This window comes from Pyricularia grisea, assembly GCF_004355905.1.
Source record: "Pyricularia grisea strain NI907 chromosome Unknown Pyricularia_grisea_NI907_Scaffold_2, whole genome shotgun sequence".
In the NCBI taxonomy this organism is placed as follows: domain Eukaryota; kingdom Fungi; phylum Ascomycota; class Sordariomycetes; order Magnaporthales; family Pyriculariaceae; genus Pyricularia; species Pyricularia grisea.
The window spans coordinates 4,177,074-4,200,278 of NW_022156717.1; the positions used below are offsets into that span (position 1 = coordinate 4,177,074).

Sequence of the window (23,205 nt, forward strand, 5' to 3'; positions counted from 1 at the left end):
ATTCTCGGCGTCCTTTTGTTTCTTCTCTTTTTGTTTCCCTTGTGCAAGTCAATGACATACAGTTGAGTGGGCATCTAGCATAGATCATGTGCCCACGCGTGATCTGGCTCGTGAAGGTAGATACTTTCCACGTTCACGACCTCTTTTCTTCTTCGCGCGCGCCCTGCCTGGGCCTGCTGGTGTGGCGAGGGGACTGGCACACATGCGCCAGCGAGGGTTTCGTGTCAGCTTCAGAGGTGCTGCTGTCTACGCTACCGCTGCTGCTGCCTGCGTCTTCCCCCCCCCCCACGATTGTGACGACTAAATTGCGACTTGTGCACCACCTCGTATTCACCACGCTTGAGGATATTCACGCAGAAGCCATCAACACATATTGCATACAAGCTAGGTAGCATATTCGAAAAAGCATAGCTATATAGCTCATCTCTATTGATACAACCTACAGAGCCATGGTGAATGACTTGGGAGTACTCTATGGTTCTATATTTTTTTTTTAAAACACCGGTTACAATAGTATTGAAACGTAGCTCTTGATATAACATCACAAGAGATTCCGTTCCATTGAGACAGGCCTTTGACCTGGAAAGCTGGTCCGCATCCACCGGCTACCTAGATTGAACCGAAGCTGAGAAGGGCCTAAGTAGTAAAACTCTGTAAATCCATTCAGATGATACCGGAAAGCCCCCGGTGAGCGCCTAATCAAGGCCTGAAAGTGCGACCCTCGATGTATAGCAGGTTAGACTTTAGAGGCGAACACTGGTATCGTCAATGATCTGATATTGAAATGGGAGTGGCAAGGTAACTTTTATAATGTCGACTGCCCAAGTAACCGCCGAGATACACCTGCGAACAAAAAACAGCACAGGTACATTTGTCTCGTGACAATTATGGAAATCTGAGACTTGGCGAGGAGCATGCAGAATATACGACATAATAGGTTGGTTGTGATTGATCATGGATATGCCATATGATGCCCGGGACACCGGTTGAGGGAGAAATTCAGCGTCATTATAATATTATTCAAGGTACATGATTTGTGAGTAGTAGTAGAGATTCTAGACCGACAGGTCCTCGGCCTTTATGCAACGCCGGAGACCCATGCCTACATGATGTACTCCGGTAGATGATATGTATATGCCTCGTGGGAAAAGGGGCAGGTCGGGCCCCGTATATCAGAAGAATCTGAACAACCCGTCCTAGGCGGGTTCGGATAAAAGAAAGGCGGTTATCTGGGTTAAGAGGACGCAAAGTTCGAGAGACCAAAACCGTATGAGAAGCGTGGGAAGGAAAAGTAAGGCCATATAGCAGCTGGCCTTGCCGTACTGGGCAAATGGCTCGACAAGGCGAAACCGTGGGTTACCACACATAGCGAACGCTGGCAGTGGCACCCGCAGCGTCTTGGTGGCGGACTACGAGAGCCACGAGAGCTCACGAACATGGCACTGAGGTAGATGCGGATAACGTAAGACTAGCAAAAAAAAAAAAAAAAAGAATTGACGGCAAATGCTCGTCAGAAGCTTGAGCGTTGGCGATGATTCTGCCATATCCAAGGCGCGAAGAATAGCTGGTTCACCAGCGGCGACTAAAGAGAGTGTTAAGAGCAAGACAACGGGCCAGAGTGGGTTAAGACTTAATGAAACGGCCAAAACATACCTGAAGACTTCGACCACTTTGTCGTGACGCCGCTTTGGCTTGACAGCCTTCTTCTCAGGTGCCTCTTCCCGTGCAATACCCAGAATTTCTCTTTCAAAGTCATCTAGAGGTGAACTTGACCGTGTCCTGGCATAACCCGGCGACCCATGACGACCACGTCGACCAGAAGGGCTCTTGGAGAGACTCCGTTGCTTGTAAGCTTCACGTCCTCTTTGTCGCGAAGAAGAACGAGAACGAGAACGAGAGCGAGATTGGGACTGGGCCCGTGATCTTGATAGTCCTCGGTGGTAACGGGCCGCGTTCGAGTTGGCGTGGAAACGCTCTCCATACGACTTGTCCGGAGAGTTATTGCTTTGATAACCCGAATCGTGCCGTGATCTTGAGTTATAAGGCGACTCTCTCGACCGCGGCGAGTCTTTGTGTGTGTTGCGGTGGTCTCTGCTATCCTGAGACAAATGACTACCACCTTCTCCTCGTTGTTGGTGCCTTTTAACACCGGGAGGCGACTGAAAAGCAGACAGCTGGGGCAAGCTCGCTATACCTTTAAATCGTTTGAGAGAAGACTGTTTCTCCCCATCATCAGTGGGACATCTTGCATGTTTGCCCAAGACATCAGGCCTTGCACCACGTAGTCTCGGGTTTGAGGCTGTTGGACTGGACACGCGAGGTGGTGATGATTGGACAACTATCTCATCCAGTACGACGTCCTCGGCGATAATTTCATCGGGGCTCGGAGCAGAGGAAGTTCGGTAGCTGTGGTAAAGGTGAATGCTGTTGACGAAGCGGCGGGACACCATACCGGCCCATGCCTTGAAGACAGGGTCATGCTTTGCATTCTTCCAGTACTTGGAATCACGGATGGAACGGCTGAACGAGTCACAGTCATCCGTCGAGAAAAACTCGGATTTGAGGCACTTGGCATCAAATGCTGGAGGTATCGTAGGAGCATCGGTGTATTCGCTGGGAAGAGGCTGGCCGACGGGATCTGCCGGCTTGGTCGGAAGCTCCGTGAACGCAGACTCCAGGTCGCACCCCAAAATATCTTCAATGCCGGGGCTTTGGTCCCTTTCAGGGGTCTTGGGTTTTCCAGTGGCCTTTGCTGGCGTGGTCGGACTACCTTCTAACTTGTCTTTTTGTGGTTCAGACGGCGGTGAGGACTTTCCACTTGATTGGGGGAGTGTCTGTGCCTTTTGCAGTACACTCTTACGTTGATTCTTGGGACCAAAATTGCGATCTCGATCTCGTCCCTTGTGCCTCTCTTTATCTCTATCACGATCTCGATGACGATCACGGTCGCGGTTATTCGAGCCACCGCGGTTGCGCGACTGGCCGTTACCACGTGCGCCAGGGTAAGAATTACCCCGGCCTCTCTCGTCGGGGTACGAGGGTGGATAGTAACCTTGACCTGCATCGTAAGGGTGTGGAGGATATGATGGAGGTGGTGGGGCGGTGTACGGGTATGGCTGGCTAGCAGAAACAGGAGGCGCTGCTGGCGGATATGGAAATCCTGGCGCCGGTGCTGGATGAGCAGGGGGATGATATACGGGAGCGTTGTAGGTTGGTTGTGGTCCCGGGTAGTACGGCGGCTGAGGAGGAGGGGGAGGGGCACCGTAAGGTGGCGGGTAGTACGGGCCGGCATTAGGGGTGGCTGGCGGGTATGTTGGGTGAACGTACGGTTCATAAGGGGGTTGTGCATGGTGGGCAGGCGGCGGCGGTGGCGGCGCTTGGTATGCTGGGCTGTAGTTGCTGGGAGGGTATTGCCAGGACGGAGGGCCGGCCGACTGAGCCGGATGAGCAGCATGCGGGGGCGGTGTTGGTTGAGGATAGTAGCCTAAGATAGCTGCAGCAGGTGGCGGTGGTGGTAGTGATGGATGCGGCGGCGGTGCGTATTTTGTGATGATCATGCCTGTGCCTCCCGACCCTTTGCCCTGCCCAGGACCTCCCCGAGAACCTTTTGATTGTGCTGCGGCTTTGCGTTCACGGAATGCTTGTAGACCACTGATGACGTGACAAGGTCATCAGTATTGGGGAAGACGAGTATATTGGCAGAATATACCTTGAGAAAAGAAGGAACAAACACAACAAGGTGAAAGGGCCTGCCTTGATATAACTCAAAGAGAAATTTGGACTTACGCAGGCTCTTTGCGAACTTCTTCGGGACATGCTATAGCAAAGTGACCTTTAATACCACAGTTGAAGCACGATGGCTCCTCCTTGGCGGCATCCTGCCCAGGAGCACGTGCCGCCATTGTGAATGTCGAGCAAAGAGTAAAGTTGCGACCCAGGATGAAATGGGATACGGCAGCGAGACGATTGACAGAAGGGGAAGCGACAACAAGGCGCCGTGACCTCCGTCCGGTAGCTGGATCGGGGACCCAAAAAAACAAAGAAAGGTGACGGGGGAACAGTAACAAAAGCGAAAAGTCGCAGTGTTGATTGCCAACAGGAAGCGCGGCACGCCAGGTTGCGGCGCACCAACTGACCAGACCACTTATCGTAGTTGATGCTGGGTTTAGTCTGGGTTCACAGTGGTCTACACGTCAAACCCTCAACCGAACGTGCGTGCGGAGTGGGTTCAAATCTCGGTGGTAGCCGTGAAGCCAGAACCGGGACAGAATCGCGTGCGACGCTGCGTGCTCCTGTGCTCGGGGCCGGAGCCGGAGCCGGGGCCTTTTAGCTCAGGTCGACTCGAATGGAATGAGTGAGGTGGGTAAGGTGTTGCGTCCGTGGACGTCAAATGGAATCGGCTGATTTGATCGATTGATTGATCGATCGATTTCAATGTGGGCAGGCGCCCAACGCAAGACCAGCGTATCCCAGCCTCCACCTCCGGGATCAAGGCGTGCATTACCCGTCCGATGCCATAAGATATAAAAAAAAATAAAAAAAAATAAGAGAACGGTTGCGGATCAGTTGTAGAATAAGGCTGAAACCCTCAATCTAGCATGGATAAGCGACGTCGTTGGGGCTGGCTTCCCGAGATGGCTCTGTTGTATGTGATTTGCTGTTGTCATTTCTAACTGGTCCTGTCAGATCAATTTGGTCAAAGCTGAGGTGTGCCGCCCGCAACAAGCAAGAAAGACGGGCTTCTTCGCGGTGGATTGTGTGCGGGTACAACGCTACCTGATCTAGCTAGCCAATAGGACCACCTTCCATGGTTAGTCAGCGTGGAGCTCCCAAGAGCGACAAATCATGGGGGGAACTTCCAGCATCTCCCAGAAGGCGTGTTTTGCATCAAGTGACGGGTCTCTGCACCAAAACTACAGCCAATATGTCGCATTTCTTCCTTCCGACCTGAAAAAAGGATTTCGCTTACAAGCAACAAGACGAACAAAATTTGACCACAAGCTTCATGTGATAATCGTCGACATCTCACGTTTGTTTGATTTCAAATATGTTGGTTCTTAGCGAGTCCTCTCTTCGAGACCAAACGTATGCCAGGCAAAGATACCGCCCCTGCATCCTCTTAACGACCCGACCCCTCGCATAAAACGGCCCCGAGAGCGAGCTTCGTAGTAGCTCTCCCCAAAACAACCCCCCTCTAAAAAAAAAAAAAAAAAATGCCCGGCCTACCGGGTTAGTACACATAGCCCTTCACCTTCTTTTTCTTTCTTTTTCTTTTGGCCCAAAACCAATCGTACAGCAACAGCTGCGCGTGTCTTGCTGCGACATCGGCGCCATGAGCTGCCCGCCCGTCATCTCATTGTGATTCCCTCTCCCGGAGAGAGACTGTCGCTGACTTTGCGCCTGCTTGGCCTCCCCTATACTACAGCTTCAGTCGATCTGGACGAGTGCATCTCACGCTTATACAAGAAGGAACTGCTCGCAGAATCCGTCATTGAAGCAATATGTGCCAAAACCAAAGAGCTGCTCATGCGCGAGAGCAATGTCGTCCACGTCCGTGCCCCCGTAACCGTCGTCGGAGACATACACGGCCAGTTCTTCGATCTGATTGAGATATTCAAGATCGGTGGCTGGTGCCCTGATACAAACTACCTCTTTTTGGGTATGTCCAACCTCTTCCGCGAGAGCACCTCGATGTACTACCCCTTGGACACGGGAACCAGGCTTTTCTGACCAGTTGTGCGCGGTCCCCTCCCGTCCAGGCGACTATGTCGATCGCGGCATGTTCAGCGTCGAGACCATATCCCTTCTTGTTTGTTTAAAGCTTAGATACCCGAACCGCGTCCACCTGATCCGAGGGAATCACGAGTCGCGCGGCGTCACACAGTCATATGGCTTCTATACTGAATGCTCGAGAAAATACGGCAATGCCAATGTTTGGCATCATTTTACCGACATGTTTGATTTCCTCACGCTCAGCGTTGTGATAAACGACCAGATATTCTGTGTCCACGGAGGTGAGACGGCTTGGAGTTACAAGACAGGCGATATATGAGAACCGTTACTGACTGTGGTTGCCGGCTGTCAGGCCTTTCCCCTTCTATTCATTCTATCGACCAGATCAAGATCATCGACCGTTTCCGCGAAATACCACACGAGGGTCCCATGGCCGACCTTGTGTGGTCTGATCCAGACCCGGAGCGCGACGAGTTTAGTCTCTCGCCGCGTGGTGCCGGCTACACCTTTGGCGCGCAAGTTGTCAAGAAGTTCTTGGCCGTCAACGGCATGTCGCACATCCTGCGTGCCCACCAGCTTTGTCAGGAGGGCTACCAGGTGCTTTACGATGACCGCTTGAGCACCGTCTGGAGCGCACCGAATTACTGTTACCGATGCGGGAATATGGCTAGTGTACTCGAGGTCAGCGACACGGGCGAGCGCTTCTTCAACGTCTTTGCTGCGGCGCCCGAAAATGACCAGCACAAGGACATACAACCGGGTGGCGAGAAGGCGGCCGATTCGAATGCACTCCCGGACTACTTTTTGTAACACGGAGAGTTGGTTCTGGAGCTGAAGGAACAGATAATACCCAAAGCTCGATGAAGAGAGTGTGCAAAGAAACGTGTCTTTACAAACTCTCCCGGCAGCTATGTCCAGATACAGCATGTATATAGCTGGACCCAGCCTAACCGATGGAATCTTGTGCGGTTCCTTGTGCCAGCGTGCCAGAATGCTAGATGGCTGTGTGGCATGTTGTGAGTACTTAATGACTGTTGGCACGATACAGCCATCATGAGATAGAACAGACTTAATATACCACTGGAGTGGCTCCACGGACACCTCAGTGGGTTCAACAAGCAAAGCAATCGGGTTTGGGAAGTTGCAAACGTGAATTCACCATTTTGTTTTCGTATTCGCTTTTATTTGTCTCGAATAGAAAAGCCCGATACACTGCGACCTTCCATTGGAATGACCGAATGTGCAGGGCATATAACAAAAAGCCAAAACACCAACCCTGTCATAAATTTTCCTGCGTTTCTATATGCCTTCTCATGTGTGTTCTTGTCACATCGCCAACTCCGCTTAACGGCGTTTCTGATTGACAGCCTGGTCCGACGATGATATCAGGAATACTTTCCCTCACATCATTCAGGGTATCCTGGCAGGGAAACCAGAGAAATCGATAGTTATTACGCAGTCCAACCCGTTATTAACTCGTTAATTACCAGTCCTTGGCGATATCGAAACTCCACCTGCAGGAAAACCGGTCAATTTTTTAAAGCTTGGACAGAAAGCTTGGTTAGAGGGTGGACTTACTCAAACTCCAGGTGCTTCTTCTTGTCATCATCGACAAAGCTGGAGATGGCGTTGTAGTGACCGCGGGCGAGCATGCCTGTGGGAGCCTCCTCTTCTTGGACTGCGTACTCTTGTTAGTATATTTGTACCAGTCTGACTGAAAAGGATGAACGCGCAAGGTGTGACAGCAACAAAGACCGCTGGTCGCTTACATTTCTTGGTGTAAATCGGCTGCTTGTCCGTGTTCGGAGCGTAGCTTCCCTATAGGCCCCTGTCAGTCGAGAGAACCCCACAACCACAAGAATGAGGTGGGAATGTCGCCTCGGCTGGCTGACTTACAATCATCTCACTATCCTTGCTGACCTTGATACCCTTGCGCTTTACAACCTGAACGTAGTGCAGACCACTGAGAATCTCATGTTGGACCTTGAAATCGGCCACCATGGTAAACTTGGCACCTTCCTTGATCTTGAAGGGGTGATCTTTCAAAGTCTTCTCGCTGCCGGGAGTCCGCAGATCGATCTTGACCGGGTCGCGGCCTGGCGACTCCATGGTTAGGCTGTAGATGATGCACACTCGCGGGTCGTTGGGGTCTGAGAGGTCCTTGCCCTGGCCGAGGCCCAGGGACTGCTTGTACCTCTGCAGGGACTCGTCTCCGGCATCTGTCGTCGTCGCATTTGTTAGGTCATGATTTCGTCTTTGCTGCAGGCTTTGCTCCCGGTGACGATGGGCCCAGTCAATTCGCAACATGACATTCAGTGGGCTCATAACCGACGGAATGGGACGTGATTTGAGACTGGGGAGGATAAAGGTTGACAGTGTGATTGCTCCTAGATCCAGACGGGGCTCGTATGAGCACGCCTGCAGCAGCTGCTGCTCTCCATGCCCGGGTGGCGCATAATCAGTTGGTCGAGACGTAGGTAACCTGAGCGACGAGCATAACGGCTGAGTCTCGGGTGAAGCAGAGTCTAGCGACGGAGGGGGAGGACGCGTGGAGAACATTGCCAAGCTGTGCTTTTTTTTTTTTTTTTTTTTTTTTTTTTTTTTTTTTTTTTTGCACGAATTGATATGATAGGGTATAGTTTGCGATGTCCACCACCAAACCTCACTCGAGCTTTGTGAACTGGTGGGTCATATGCAAGACAGGTAGGTAATTTTACATGCTCGTCACTTGGCCGGCTGCGAGGGATCGAGATCGTTTTTGTTTTCTTTCGTGCGTTGTTTCCGATATGCCAGTGAGAGCGAAGGCAAGTACGGGAGGTGTAGGTAGGTAGGTAGGTAGGTAGTTAGGCAGGCAGGAGAAGCGGGGTGATCATGCCGTCCCGTTTGCCTGCTCATCTGTTTGTTTGGTTGTCGAAAACCCAGGCATCACCAAGGTGGAAAGGTGTAGAGCATTTGTCCATCCAAAAACCAACACAATGTACTCAGGTACGGTTGGATTGGACGCCTGAATTTCAGGCGCGGGCCGACTTGCAAGGGAAAAAGAAACTTACCCATTTGACTGTACTCAGCCAGACTCTGCTTAGGCTGTGATAGTTTATAGCCCTGAGTCTCCTCGGGCATCGTATCGTCATCATGGTGGGAAGCCATTTTGATTCTATGGGGAGCTAGCTCCTGCGGCGGGTCGGTGAAGCTCTAGAGTACTTGGTTGATGGGATCTGGATAGTTCGAGCGGCTAATGGATTATGATTGCAAGGCACGCGGTTTGCAAAACGTCGCGCGCTGGGAGTATTTACTTCTTTGGAAGCTCACGGGAGCCAGGTGTACTACTTTGTCGGTCTGGAGTCGGCCGACTTTGGTGAGGGGCAGTAACGATACTATTTATTTTCCGACCTGATGCTATGGGAGGGGCTCCCGAGCTGGCATGGCATGGGTTGGAGTCGTTTTGGTGGGGGGTGTACCCCTGATGCCGCACCACCCATTGGAGATCATGCACCATCCCATCCCATCCCAGAACGAATTGGCTTTTGGACTTTGCCGGCCACCAGTTGCATCTGGGACTACTGTACTGGTACCTTCAGTTCTATGGATCTCGCCCCTCCCACTGTCCCCTGACCCGGTTTCGCCATGGCAATTAGCTTCATACTGTACATGCTTACTATGTACAAAGGTGGGAGAGGAGCTGTTTTGGTGCCGCTCGGCGAGAGCAGCTTCGTGACATTCTGTCAGAGCTCCAGCCAGAATTTGTATTAGCTTTCCACTAGGTACTCTAGAGCTCCCTAGACTACCCCTAAGTACTCCATAATGCATCTCAAGTTACCCCGCAATGCCAATACAAAGGTGCAGGGTAAGTAAGGCACGCATAGTCTAAGGCAGGTACGTAGCATGTGGCGTTCGTTTTGGTGGTGTGTGATGTGTTGCGCAGATAAGCTTCTGGAATAGCGAAAATCAACTCTTCGTTTGGTATCCATCCGAGGTCGCCGTACTTGGTAAGCTTACTAGGTTGTGCTTAAGTCAGCGAGATGAGAATTGGATGGCACTTGATTCATGTTGCCGTTGTATTAACTACCTAACCATTTGCGCTCCTCCCTATAATTCACAAAGCAAAATGCTTTCACAAGTTGATACAGCATTGAGGAGCACGACCAAAAGCAGACCGGCATAATAACAGAGGTAGGTTACCTAATTATGCACCACGGTCACATATAGGGGCCTAGCTGCTTAGTAGTAATCCATGGCAGTTATTTTTTCCCCACGCTGCTCGCGCCAGTCGGGTTGTAGCGTGCCGCGATCACGTTCGCTGTCAAATCTCAGGGCAGTCCCCGCCAAGCAAAAGTTATTTAAAATCACCACTGCAACGGTAGACGCTAGGTGGCCAGAAGAAGACGTTAGTGCACGAATGTTGAGTACAAAAGCGGCCCTCCATGGGCCCACTGCGCCAGATGTAGACAGAGCGGGGCACAGTAACGAGCCGTCAGTGAATACCATTGGCGGAATCTACAGAAAGTGGGCCACGTTTTCTTGCAGCGCGACTGCTAATACAAATCGCGCCAGTAACCCACCCCAGCAATCTCCCCAAGTCGCCCACCCATTTCTTTTCGCTGTCTCGTCTTTGCGCGCCCAAAGATTTGCTGGTCGTCGTAAATCGCATTTTATTGCTCGCGATCTTCGACTCTGGGCCTTTCCCAGTATTACTGCTTTTCTCGCGCCATTCTTCTTTTCGCCTCTTCTGGCTTACTTATTCTTTAAATATCACATTCCCTTACATTTCTCATTAATTGGTAGGTTGTACACCCGCTTCTTCTCCCCCTGCTGCACGATAGTCTGCACACTTGACAGTAGCGCGGTAACCATGGCCGAGCCGCCGCAACAACACGATCGCGCGACCTTGCTCGACCGCGTCTCGAGCTCAAGAGACTTGACAGTACTCAACACGGATTGAGAATCGTGGAATTGTTGAATGGCGGCAACCTGGGATCAACGGTGCTCTTCTTTTGGGGGGGAGCGGAAGCTTGGATTCGGCAGTGCAAATGCTAATGCGGACAACCGTCAGATTGGCCTCAAGAAAGAGATTACCTACTTTTATTTTTCTTCTTGTGTACATTGTTTTCTATTCGACCACCATCTTAAAAACGCGACGCAGCATTCTTGATCCAGTTCAGCCTGGCAACAATGTCTATCACGAGAGAACACAGTCTGCCAGAGAGGCGCAATCCGTACATGGTTGAGGATGTTCCAGATTGTCAGTCAACTCCCAACTCCCAGGCAACTAGAATTTGGAACCTGAAACTAACTCAAGTTTTCCTTTCCTAGATGCCGATCTTGTAAACTGCCGGGCGTTGGGCCAAACCAAACTGACTCAACGAGTCGCAATCCCCAAGGATGCTGAATCCAATGGTCTTCGTGTATTCGACTACGCACATCTCCGCGCACCTCTTCCGAGGGGTGTTGTTTCGGGCATTTTTAGCAAAGGAACTCCGAATGCCTACTTCCTGATGCGACGAAGTTCTGATGGATACGTCTCAGCCACCGGCATGTTCAAGGCCACTTTCCCATACGCTGATGCCGAGGATGAGGAGGCCGAACGAAACTATATCAAGTCTCTTCCGGCTACCAGCAAGGAAGAGACGGCCGGTAACGTTTGGATCTCTCCAGACCAAGCGATTGCTCTGGCCGAGGAATACAGCATCGCTACTTGGATCCGCGCGCTGCTTGATCCCACCGACATCCCACTTCACGGGCCTCAATCTGCCAAGGCTGCATCTGCGTCATCAAAGACGATTTCGGCGCCACCAAAGTATTTCCATGGCGTTGCGCCTCCGACGCCGAGCTCGATACGGACCAGCTCCCGTACGCGGCGATCGGCCAGCCCTACCAAGTCGAGTCGCGCGACAGCAAGCCCTCGCAAGCGCTCGGCGAAAGCTATTTCGTCTCAGCAGAGTGCATCATCGGAAACTAGCAGTGCGAAACCATCAGCATCACCGACTTTGGCTACCTCTCAGCTTGGAGCTGCTCCGGCATTGCCCGTGCCTGTGGCTGTGCCCGTGCCTTTGCCTACGCTTGAGCCGGTGGCGGAAGATGTCGTTATTGAGTCACTCGAAAAGGAGCCTGCGCCAGGTCCCATGGAGGAAGATGAGCCGAAGGTCAAAATCACTGTCGACCAAGACGTGAAGATTGACGAGAACGGCGTCGAGACGACCCATACCAATATGGAGGTCGAATTGCCTTTATTCGGAGAGCCACCATCCGCTGAGGAGACGGCACGCATGGTTGCCGAAGCAAAGGAAATGGTCTTGGCTGCTAAAGAAACGGTCTCGGGATCTGCGTCTGTGCCAGCCTCCCCTTCAGTGACCAGGCAGCCTGAAACTCCAGTGAAGACCAGCAAGAGGAAAGCCGAGGGAATTTCTGTTGACGAGCAGGAAGAAGCGGAGAAGGACGAGGAAGACCGGATCGTTGAGAATGGGCCAAGGGCCAAAAAGATGAAGACGGAGGCAGAGCAGAAGCGGGACCGAGTGCGTAAGCGCGCGCTGTTTGGAATCAGTGCCACTTTGGCTGTTGGGTGAGTTTTTTTATCCGTCCCTTTATGTTGTCTGACAAACTTGCGAATGGACACTGACGTCGAAGCTATAGTGCCGCGAGTGCATTGGTGCCATATGTCATGGGAATGCTTTGAAAAAAACAAAAAAAAAACATAGGAAATGGTGTTCCGCTGGTTGGCGAATGTTGACGAAGTCTTCGATGGAGTGGTTCGTTTGTTGTTGAAGATTCCCCCTTGTATACAAAGTTCGCGATATGTGCACATACCCTCTTTTATCTATTTCCTTTCTTTTCTCGTCCTCTTTTCCCCTTGACCCTTATTGCATGGCAGCACAAAAGACGTGCGCATGTGCACTTTTTTGGGTAGAGCCTCGCGCACTGCGCCAGAAAGAGCCAGATATTATTTGAGATACGCGGCCACCCCTGCAGGTCCTGCAAATCAAACCATTACAAAAGACCGGTAGAAAGATAGTACAGGCCTTTCAAAGTTATAATACTGCATATTTTATTTCAAATTACACCCAATCAAGCACTATGAGTCTGGGCTCGACTGTAGCCAAGCACGGCTGTAGCTAAGTACCTCCGGGTTTCCTGTGAGAATCCGAATCGTGGAAACTTGAACTAACCGGAAAGCACGGGCTACCTGTATCTTAAGTACTGCCTACGTACAGTACCTACCTGCCTGCCGCCTGCCTGGTTACCTTGGTTACCTTAATTACCTAAGGGAAACTAAAAGACAGGTACAGTACGAACCAAATCGATCCGTGACACGCTACAACAAATGGAAGAAGCGAGTGGACGTGCGGCAAATCCCCTCCCCCTTGCCTCAATGGCCCACCTGTTCTTAGCTAAAATCTGGGGCCCCATGGGCAGTGCCGTCGCTATCCGGGCTGGGTTTCCCCGCGCGCCCCCAATTCGAGCCGAGCGCGGGTTTTTGGAGACCTCGGTGTGGTTCGTTCAAATACCAGGCCATCACCATCAAAGAAGGGGGGGAAAGGGAAAAAAGAAAAACAAAATACATTTTTTGTTAAGATTGTCTCACCATAATTTCTTTCAACTTTCTCATTTACCCTGCAGATTCATTCGAGTCTCGGCTTCTTATAATCAAACACAAATTCAACATGAAAGCCTCTCCACAATCTCTCCGCCATGTCAGGGCGTCTAGAAGGGCTTTCTCATCGACAGCACGGAGGTTAGACACATATGGCTTTATCGGGCTGGGGCAGATGGTAAGCAAAAAATTTTGTTTATCGTGGGAAATAAACGTGTGCCTGAGGAAAATGAAGAAAGTGGTTGATGAAGGCCGCCATGTGATTCGGAACTCTTTTTTTTTTTTTTTACCGAGACTTCGGTTTGATTAATTCCTGACGAACTTTACACAGGGTTACCAAATGGCCAAGAATCTTCAGTCAAAGCTTTCTCCGTCAGACACCGTTCGTCTGTACGACATCAACCGTGACGCAATGCAGAGGTTGGCAGGGGAGATGAAGACGTCCTCAAAAACGGACACGACACGCGGGGCGGCGGTTGAGCTGGCCGAGTCTGGCGAGGCTGCTTCGGCCGGAGCGGTAAGTTCCTTAGCTATGCGTATCTGGCTTATGGGTGTCAGCATCCGACACGCCACTAAGCAGATAACAACAGGGTGAAAGCTTTTTTTATTTTTTATCTACTACTTCTAACACGACAGGTCATGACAATCACGATCCGCAGGACACTGTCATAACAGTGCTCCCTGAGCCGATCCACGTAAAGACGGTCTACAAATCCATCATCGCTTCCCAGTCCCAAAACGGCAAGCAAAAACCATGCCTCTTCATCGACTGCTCGACCATCGACCCATCCTCGTCCAGGGAGGTGGCAAAGGCAGTAGCGGCGGCCGGGTCGACGTTTGCGGACGCGCCCATGTCGGGAGGCGTGGTTGGAGCCACGGCGGGGACGCTCACTTTTATGCTCGGCTGCGAGAGGCCGGAGCTGGTCGGGCGGATCGAGCCGGTGCTGCTCAAGATGGGCCGGCGGGTGCTGCACTGCGGCGCCCAGGGCACGGGCCTGTCGGCCAAGCTGGCCAACAACTACCTCCTCGCCATCTCCAACGTGGCCACGGCCGAGGCCATGAATCTGGGGATCCGGTGGGGGTTGGACCCCAAGGTCTTGGCGGGCGTCATCAACGCCTCGACGGGCAGGTGCTGGCCCAGCGAGACCAACAACCCCGTCCCCGGCGTGGTGGACGGCGCGCCGGCGGGACGGGACTACGCTGGAGGGTTCGGAATCGCGCTGATGCGCAAGGACCTGGGCTTGGCCATCAAGGCGGCGCAGGAGGCGGGGGCCAGGCTCGAGCTGGCTGACAGGGCCAAGGAGATTTACGACGCGGCGGACAAGGAGGAGAGGTGCAAGGGGAGGGACTTTAGCGTCGTTTATCGCCACATAGGGGGAAAGGAATGAAACTGGAGGTTCTGAGTTGATCCTCTTCGTTTCTTAATCATAAAGAAACACAAGTCAATAAACCCCTTTGGTCTTATCTTTTTTCTCCCTTTCCATCCTTTATGACATGCTAATTTGGGTTAGTGTGTAACTTGGCGCGTAATTTACAGCCATGTATAGGTCAGTTTCGATGGCAATCCAGCTGATGTACGCCAGTTTGTTGAGAGAGTAGCGAGTCCGTATGTAGATAGGTCCGTACAGAACACAGGGGATGACCTTGCTAAGTCAAGCCTTTCCGTGTTTGTCAAACCCGCTCCATGGAAAGACATTCAGACCAAAACAAGGCTCATTCAACTAAGAAGAGCCCTTGTGAAACAGCTACGCAGCAAATGCCAGTGGTAATTGAGAAGGAAAAAAATCACTTTCCACATCTCGAAGAGTGAAGCAAAGACCAAATGCAAAAAGAACTAAGACAACTTGTACTTTCTTCCCGGGGTATTATAACCAGATATCTAATGCTTCTGAGACATGAGCTCCACAAATTCTTGGTCTGAAGGTGCGAACACGATACCAATTTGGTCAGTAAGACGTCCGCAATATCAGAGAGCCAACGGGACCAAAAGAAAAAAGAAAAACAGCACAACATACAGTCGATCGAACCGTTCCCATCCAGGTCGGCGTGGGCAATCATTTCGTCGATCTCGGCCGGGGTATAACCCAGAGGCCGCAGGGCATGGCGCAGCTCCTCGGGGGAGATGGACCCGCTGCCGTCCGAATCAAAGACCTTGAAGGCGGCCAGCAGCTCACGCTCGTCCTTTTTGGAGTCCTTTGTCCTCTCGTTAGGGTTTAGGGCATCGTGTGTCTCGGGATGCGACATGACCCGGAGAAACTCTTTCAAGACGCGTAAAGGAGGGGCTTCTGTTAGCCGTCATGATGCCCTGTTTTCGATCATGAACAGATTTGACCTTTTTATCGGAATTTATGGTGAAGGGGTGAACAATACCGTGAAAGTCGATCTGACCGTCCTTGTTCTGGTCTATCTCGTTGATAATTTCCTGCGCCTCGGCGGCCGAGGAGCTCAAGCCGAGAGACTCCATGGCTTCAGCGAACTCGGAAGCTGAAATAGCGCCTATCCGGTGGGTTTGAGTTGTCAGTAAAAAAAAAAAAAAAGAAAAAAAGAAAAACCAACAGCTTGGTTCAGCCCATCTCAGCCCTGTAGTCGGTTTCCCATCGCCATCACTTTCATGGGCGACCATGGACCCTCAGCCGCTCGCGTGAGGATGCTCTCATGCAGGACAGCCAGGGTCCGGATCTAGTGCCGGCAGCAAATACGGCAGCAGCAGTGGTGTTTTGTTTGTGGCAGTGCATGTATGATGAACATGGGCAAAAGCTGCCGGGCTGCATCCTCCAAGCGGGGCTTCCTTCTTTCTCAAAGGGCCCAAAGCAAGGGTGAGAAAAGAATTTAAACAAAGATGCAAAAAGGACCTACCGGTTCCATCCTTGTCGATCAGGTCAAAAACATCTTTAAGTTGCTTGAGTTGCTCATTCGAGAGACTTTGACCTGGCTACATGTTTCGAATGGCATCAGACAGAAGAAGAGGGTGGGAAACAATTAGCCTTGCTGTTTTGATTCCAGATAAATCTACTTTCCCTTGTTCTCTTTCTTATTGCTGCACGCCTTGTTTTTTTTTGGGACTGAAAAGACTAGAACTAGAAATAGTCCAGGCCTGTACGAAACCACATCCCCCTGGACGTGGATCGAGAGGGGTCTTTTCATAGCCCTGGTGTTCTCGCCCAAGAACAAAGATGATGAATGTTAAAAGAGGTACTCACCATTTCTCGATATTGTGGCTTAAGCTGCGTTATTCTTCTCGATAAAACGAAATAATACTCTATAGAACTCACTCAACGTCAAAAGGTAGGTGGGTGTTTGTAATGATGTATGTAGGGCTGAATGAATCGTTGTGTCCATGCGTCCCAAGTTCGGTTTTCCAAGTCGTGAGGGAGGGGTCGATTTGACGAAGGGTGACGACCGCTCGCATCTCGACTAAACTCTTCTGGGTAAAGCTAATTACCCTAGTCCCCACTTGGTCTGCTCAAGTGCTTATATATAGGGTTAGGGTCAGACTTTTTTTTGGTCGACTTTTAAATCATCTCATGAATTTCTAGAATCTCGAAGCGGCGAACCATTTCAATCTACAAATGAACATTAATTTAGTTCTATAGCTATAGCTAGAATTATATGTGGCACTCTTGCTATAAATTTGCCCCCACCATCGCCGTCAATAGCCGAATCAAGGTTGTATATTACATTAGTATCCCTCCACTCAGGCTGATAACCTCAACGCCTTTCTGCTTTGCCAGCTCCATTATTCCTTCTGCCACGCTGCGCGAGCTGCATGGTTCGCTCCCTTTTTTTCTCCTGCTTCCGCCTTCGGGCAGCTGCAGAATAGCCCAACCTCTCCGCCTTTGGCTCATCAGCGTAACCGCCACAGACGCAAATCCTGGTGGCATGTACGATTTCAATATTACTCTTATTATCGTACTTGACTGCTGTCACAGAGAGTCGCCGTGGGGCAGCTTGACCTTTAACCGATGGAGATTGTTGACGAGATTCTCGAGGATGACCATGGCTGTCTCTCAGGCTGTCAATCTCCCCATCTGAGCTGTGGTCAACCTCCATCGATGGTCGCCGAAAACGCGATTGGGATTTTGACATGGACCTGCGTGTGCTGTAAACCGAGGCAATTGAGTCAAAACTCCGTCCTGCAAGCCTTGGGCTTTTCTTGCTGGACGGCCGTTCCGATGGAGGATTGGACATGGACACAGGAGGAGCCCGCCCACGAACCACGGGCGCCGACGCCGGCTCTGTTGTGGCGTAGCTGTGGCTCAGACCAGGTAGCTGAGATATGCCATATCCGCTGTTTCTAAACAGGAGGTTCTCTCCATCCTGGACTCGCGGATGTCGCGGCGCCACAAACGAGTCGTCGTCAGAGGAGACGTAGTCATCAATGTTGAAATCTTCTTTATGGTCCTGTCGATTTGTCCTTGGGATATCTGCAACTATTTCGAGCATTCCCTGGGCATTCGTCGAGTAGATTGACCCTCTGCTCTGAGTGGGGCGAAGTGAAGCCTTGGAAGTGGGTTTCTTCATCACCTGAAAGCTGAGATCGATCGAAGTCTCTGGGGTCATGACGGACTGAGGACGGGGTGTGTGTGCAAAAGAGCCTAGAGAAGACATGCTGGGCGTATCGGATGCGACCGACCACCTTCGTCTGCTGCTTGTGCGCTCGGGAACGAATTCGGAAATATCTTCGAGATCACTGCGCCTGGACAGCGAAAACATGCTTTGGGTCCTTGGGCATCTGCGGCCTCCAACACTTCTGGCTTCTGACCTTTCATTGTGCGTATGCGATATACTCACACCTGTCAGGCCATCGGGGCGTACATGGTTAGCACACATCTGACTCGGCTCCGTATGAACTAGACGGTAGGCCGACTTCGCGCAGGTAAGACGAAATTAGCATGGCAAAACTAACAGGGTGAGGGCGCTGACTTTGTATCATCCAAGCCTGCAAACCAGTCCGAGCCATCGCTCACGGCGAATGACGCGGGGAGTTCCAGGACATGGCCGCTGTTCGCCCTCGAAGAGGACGGGCGCGGATCTGAAGGCGCAGACGTGGAGGTTCTCGGTACTGACCCAACATTCGAGGAAGTGACAGGTCTGCTGTCAGACTTGGGCTGATAGGTTTGGAACCGAGAGTGAAACTTGGTGGCCGGATGGGTCGACTGCCGAAATGGCGTAGCAACTGGTATCTTTGACTTCTTCCATCTCTCGGCGTCTTCCTCCTGTCTTCGAGGAATGTAATGGGGAACTTGCGAACTCGCGTCGTCAGTACGAGGATCCCAGCTCGTTACTGGACGATCAGGCAAAGATGGTGTGCTGGTGTTTTTGGACTGAGCCGTTCTGTGAAGACTTTGGGCCCTCATCCTGGCAGAGCTGTTGGCTATGTTTCCAGAAGTAGACCCTGAAGGCACGTAAGTGCCTGATGACAAACTCCCCTGACGCTTCAACCCAGTGGTGGATGCCTGGAGTAAGCCACTGGTATCCTTTACCGATTTTGCAGCTGTTGCAGTCTTTGCCGGAGGATTCTGGTCAGGAAAGAGACGAAGAGAGGGCGACTTGCTCAGACACGCCGCCGGACTGCGGCTCGAGGTCGCAGGTTTGGGATTATCCTTGGACACCGAAGTCAAAGGCAAATCTCTATTCGGTGGTCTTGTCCTGCTCTCGGCGGCCGGGGTGTAAAATGCCTTGACATGGCTACAATCAAGATTCATGGCAATGTTTCTGTCCGCTACATCCTCGCCATAACTTTTGAATCCAGCCGCTTCCACACGGGTCTTAAAGTCCGGGCTTTGCGGTGATAGTTCGGATCGCGCATCTAACAAATCAACAGAGCGACCACCGTCGCTGAGCATAGACTTGGTCCGTCTGTGTGTGAGTTCAATGGGTGAAGTGACCGCTGGCAACGAATGTGGGAGGGATGGCAGGGTCTGCGGGAACACTTGGACGAAACCTTGACCATAGTGCGAAAACTCGGGAGTCGCACTTTTATCTGGCAAATCCGGGGTGGGGTTAGAGATGACGCGAGATTTGCGGAAAGACAGAGTGCGGCCCCTGAATGTGCTTTGGCGTTTCGACGAGTCTTTGGTCGGGCTTGCCCCTGACTTCGAACCGTTGGGCGCCGTCTTTGGTCGTGGAGCATCGTCTCCTCGAAACCGCGGGACGGGAGGAGAAGGGGCACAGGTGTCTTCTATGTCAAAATGAATCGGGAACTGAGTGCTTTTGAACTTGGCCGACTTGGATAGAGTGTCTAGAACATTTGGTCCATTGCCAGCAACAGGGTATGCACCTATGATGAATATAGTCAGCCACATCCGTCTTCCTAGTCCACTCAAGCGTGGCTCTGGATAATGGCCACAAACCCCTTTGTGGTGGTTCCAAAGCTATTGTAGCATCGTATGCCTGTGACTTGAGCAGTCGACCCGAGAGCTTTGATGACGACTGTTTTCTAGAAAACAAGCTCAAAAAGCCCATGATGAAGCAAGTCGCACTACAAAGCGACTGGCCGGATCATGTGGGAATGTAGAAACACGCGGAATATCTCGTCCTGCTGCCCAAGACAGGTGTGAGGTAGCAATCTGACCAGCAGCCAGCTGGGCCAGCACAGTATTGATGTGAAGAAGAGGAACAGAGTGGGAATGTGCGAAGATTATGAGTTTCAGGTTGATGCAACGTTTGCCTGTTAAAGATAGGACTGGGATAAGAAAATATATGATACAATTAGGACAATGATTATAGATAGGTAGAAGGGACAAAAGAAAAAGGACCACAGGTAGGATACCTAGATGAAGCCGCGAGAAGGGAGAGAAGGAATAAAAGTGCTAGACAAAAGAAGAAAAGGAAAAATAGAATAATGGCGAGCGATTACACTTGAAGGACCTCGCGGGACGTCCAAAATCAAGGCACTACACCTTCATCATCTTCAACAAACGCTCGGGCTATAGCATAACGGCTAGCTTTCAGGTTAGCTTGGAGCAACCTTGTCCATATTAGGCTGGCGGGCTGGTAGAGCGTCAAGAACGGTGATACATTAGTGATTAGTTGGCGTCAAGTCGCAGGGTCGAGGCGAAGAAACACGACAAACGCCGGATGCTTTGGCTCTCGACCGGTGGCTGGCATCCATCAGAATCCGTAATGATACCGTATTAAGCATGAAAAGCACGGATTGTACCCGTCGTGTGGTATCGACAGCTAAGGCAATGATCATTTGAAGGAAAGGTCACAGTTTGCTTATTGCAATCGTATATAATAGATGCGACAGGTCAATAACACACAACATGGCTGCTAGCCTAAGGATGTCCTCTATTGCGTCTGCCCTAACTGAGCTGGCAGTCTTGGCGTACAACAATAGTTTTGATGGGGAGTTGTTAATTCGACCGAAGTGCATATCCACACATGAGATGTAATAATGACTTGCACTATGGGTTGGGTTGGCAACCGTAAACCTTTCTCTGTGCTGCATAAGCCCGAGCGGCAATGGGACAGTCGGATGAAGGCATCGTATCATGCTTGACAGATAAGGGACAGACGTATTACTTACAGAGATGATTTTAATGTCCGAAATCGACGATGAGTATGTATTTTTGAACGAGGGAGAGAGAGAACAAACAATCCGAATCAGACTTGAGTTTAAACGGTGTCTTGAACCACTTGCGCGAGGCTTTCTCGCTGCTGTAAAATATCTACCTACCTAGGTAAAGACTGTGTTCTCAGAAAAGCGTCAATCTTCTGTAATAGTTCAGGTACCCAATGCCTGCCGGGGACGCCGCGCGACGCCACGTTGAAGTAAGGAAATAGACGCTGCAGATCTCGGAAATCAGACGGAGTGGGTTTGCTTGTGTCAAATTCGTGGCCGACGGCGATCCGGCGCAGAAAAGTTCTGCTCTGCTGGCAAAGCTTTAATTGTTAATTGTGTCTGATCGTTTGTCGGAATCGAAATTATCAAGGGCGCGCTGCAATCAAGGACCGCCGGAATCGACCCGAAGCCCCACACCCGAGTGTGTAACTGCCTCCTCCATTCTCCAGTACAGCAAGCAGCAACTGGAAGTTTTAGCAACAATTGCCCCGTTCTTCCAGCGCAATCTCTGGGTCAGGACTTGCGACAGCTGGTGGCTGGGGACTTTGGCTGGACGCTTGTTCAACGCCGTCGAATTTCTCCTCAACCCATCGTTCGAAACCGACACGAAGGAATTCCACTAGCGCAGCGCAGCGACCGTGGAATCTAGCTCGCTCGTGGTTTCATATCACGCGACAGTGTCAATAACAGCCGGACATATGTTGCACGAGGTTTCTGTCGTTCGTTTGACTGACAGCCCGCCGGTCGGGAGAACAAGCGGCGGGTTTCTGGAATACCGGTAGACCAGAAGACGCATATTAGCACTGAAGTTTTAATGAGGGTAAGTGTGGTTAAGTACGGATAGGGCGTCGGATTCTTAACAGGAAGGAGATTTAACTATGTCGAAATAACTTACCCGAGGTAGGCAAGGCACCGCCATCTAGTTGGCAATGCTTTTATTTGATGAGTACCTAACCTTACTCACCTAGGAAGGATGCTGCGAAGTGGCTGGGGAAATCATTCGCCTTTTATACCTGCCTTACCTGCCTTTTTATACCTATGTACGGCTCCAAAAACAACAGGAAACGGCACAGTACCTTAAGTATGGACAATATGGAAGCTAAAGCTTGTGAAGCCCTGAAGGGAAAGCGCCATGCACAACGGCTTCCTCTTTTTTTCAGCCTGCCTGGTCAGGGACTGGTGTGCAGAAAATGACATAACAGATGGCAAACCGAAGGATATCTTAGTCGCCTAAAGTACCTACCTTACCTACCTGGTTGTGGAGATACGTACCTAAGGTAGGTAATATCTTGCATCTTAGATACCAGTATCGCTGGCGAGCCAAACTCGGTTTACCAAACCACGCACAAACTTGGTCTTGAACTGGTATACACCCGACAATCTACACCAGATTATGATTATTTTGCAGTACTAGTTCTAGAGCCCAAATTTCATGCTTTAATACATCTACCTACCTCGTCAGGCCACGAGAAGAACAAAAATACACCATGCCTACAACAGTCAAAAGATCCAATAACATCAATCAACGGGTCACAGATACCAGCAAGGACGCCAGGATACCCGCAGCAGCATCCAGCCTTGAGCAGCCGGCTCTAAGCAGAGCAACCGCAGCCAGTAACACCATGACTTTAGCGCAGGCTAGCACGCACGCCGTGGTGCGATCCAACTCGGGTTCGGAGACCAACGTCGACATACTGCCGCAGCACATCGGGCGCGGACCCCACGGCAGCTTCGAGTGGGACCATGGTATCTCGCCGCAGAGAGGGCCGTACAAGGACGACCCCCATGGCCACGTCAACGGCTACTTTGGCTCACCCGAGGGCGTTGGTAATGGTGCCGCTGAGAACCGCAGGGTTTCGGTAACGTCAAAGCCTGTTGGGTGCTTGAAAAACGGCACATCCCTAGTGTGAGTGTCTTTCTGTCCCATTTATCGGAAAGGATACGACGGTTGTCTTGACATGAGGTGTTAATTTCTTGTTATGAGAAGACATATCCCATTACAGCAGACTCCAGCAAAGACAAGTCAGCAGAATGCCCTCTCTAAGAACCACACGGATGTCTTTTGTGGATGTGGAGAATCATCAGCCTCTTCGAATCACTGTGGTTTAGCCGGTGCCGCCCTTAAAGCTGGGAAAGAAAGCCAAGAGGCCTGATAATATCTTGAGTTGAGAGCAGAGTGTTGTACATTTAGAATTGGAGGTTACAATGCTGGAGACATCTTGTCGATTCCATGGACTGCAACAGAGTTTGAAGTCTTATGAGCCTAACATTGAGCGGTAGGTGCAGGTAGATTAGAAGTGTGCTTTATCACGGTATATCC

The 23,205-nt window shown here is 51.1% G+C and overlaps 7 protein-coding genes across 7 annotated transcripts; 4 read left to right on the forward strand and 3 right to left on the reverse strand.

Moving 5' to 3' along the window:
- Window positions 1–1,569: 1,569 nt before the first annotated feature.
- Window positions 1,570–4,633, reverse strand: PgNI_03803 (uncharacterized protein; the record flags this gene model as incomplete). Its single annotated transcript, XM_031123856.1, has 3 exons — window positions 3,787–4,633; window positions 1,654–3,651; window positions 1,570–1,582 (listed from the first exon to the last, which is right to left on the reverse strand). Exons 1-3 carry the CDS (start codon window positions 3,900–3,902, stop codon window positions 1,570–1,572), a joined length of 2,127 nt encoding a protein of 708 aa, XP_030984154.1. The 5' UTR covers window positions 3,903–4,633.
- Window positions 4,634–4,898: 265 nt separating this feature from the next.
- On the forward strand, window positions 4,899–6,862 carry PgNI_03804 (uncharacterized protein). Its single transcript, XM_031123857.1, has 4 exons — window positions 4,899–5,229; window positions 5,426–5,659; window positions 5,760–6,014; window positions 6,086–6,862. The coding sequence occupies exons 1-4, from the start codon at window positions 5,214–5,216 to the stop codon at window positions 6,541–6,543; spliced, it is 963 nt and encodes a 320-aa protein (XP_030984151.1). The 5' UTR covers window positions 4,899–5,213; the 3' UTR covers window positions 6,544–6,862.
- Window positions 6,863–6,883: 21 nt separating this feature from the next.
- On the reverse strand, window positions 6,884–8,292 carry PgNI_03805 (uncharacterized protein; the record flags this gene model as incomplete). Its single annotated transcript, XM_031123858.1, has 4 exons — window positions 6,884–7,247; window positions 7,312–7,411; window positions 7,503–7,551; window positions 7,630–8,292. The coding sequence occupies 4 exons, from the start codon at window positions 8,290–8,292 to the stop codon at window positions 7,217–7,219; spliced, it is 843 nt and encodes a 280-aa protein (XP_030984152.1). The 3' UTR covers window positions 6,884–7,216.
- Window positions 8,293–10,330: 2,038 nt separating this feature from the next.
- Window positions 10,331–12,812, forward strand: PgNI_03806 (uncharacterized protein). The gene is made up of 4 exons (XM_031123859.1): window positions 10,331–10,511; window positions 10,784–10,972; window positions 11,044–12,289; window positions 12,361–12,812. The coding sequence occupies exons 2-4, from the start codon at window positions 10,903–10,905 to the stop codon at window positions 12,401–12,403; spliced, it is 1,359 nt and encodes a 452-aa protein (XP_030984150.1). The 5' UTR covers window positions 10,331–10,511; window positions 10,784–10,902; the 3' UTR covers window positions 12,404–12,812.
- Window positions 12,813–13,239: 427 nt separating this feature from the next.
- PgNI_03807 (uncharacterized protein) lies at window positions 13,240–15,690 on the forward strand. Its single transcript, XM_031123860.1, has 4 exons — window positions 13,240–13,496; window positions 13,650–13,835; window positions 13,978–15,241; window positions 15,336–15,690. Exons 1-3 carry the CDS (start codon window positions 13,389–13,391, stop codon window positions 14,704–14,706), a joined length of 1,023 nt encoding a protein of 340 aa, XP_030983554.1. The 5' UTR covers window positions 13,240–13,388; the 3' UTR covers window positions 14,707–15,241; window positions 15,336–15,690.
- On the reverse strand, window positions 13,240–20,046 carry PgNI_03808 (uncharacterized protein). Its single transcript, XM_031123861.1, has 8 exons — window positions 19,672–20,046; window positions 18,225–19,598; window positions 17,032–18,111; window positions 16,175–16,246; window positions 15,689–15,814; window positions 15,334–15,576; window positions 13,650–15,235; window positions 13,240–13,496 (listed from the first exon to the last, which is right to left on the reverse strand). Exons 1-7 carry the CDS (start codon window positions 19,781–19,783, stop codon window positions 15,198–15,200), a joined length of 3,045 nt encoding a protein of 1,014 aa, XP_030984157.1. The 5' UTR covers window positions 19,784–20,046; the 3' UTR covers window positions 13,240–13,496; window positions 13,650–15,197.
- Window positions 20,047–21,315: 1,269 nt separating this feature from the next.
- PgNI_03809 (uncharacterized protein) lies at window positions 21,316–23,172 on the forward strand. Its single transcript, XM_031123862.1, has 3 exons — window positions 21,316–21,785; window positions 21,858–22,791; window positions 22,873–23,172. Exons 2-3 carry the CDS (start codon window positions 22,373–22,375, stop codon window positions 23,036–23,038), a joined length of 585 nt encoding a protein of 194 aa, XP_030984158.1. The 5' UTR covers window positions 21,316–21,785; window positions 21,858–22,372; the 3' UTR covers window positions 23,039–23,172.
- The last annotated feature ends 33 nt before the right edge of the window (window positions 23,173–23,205 follow it).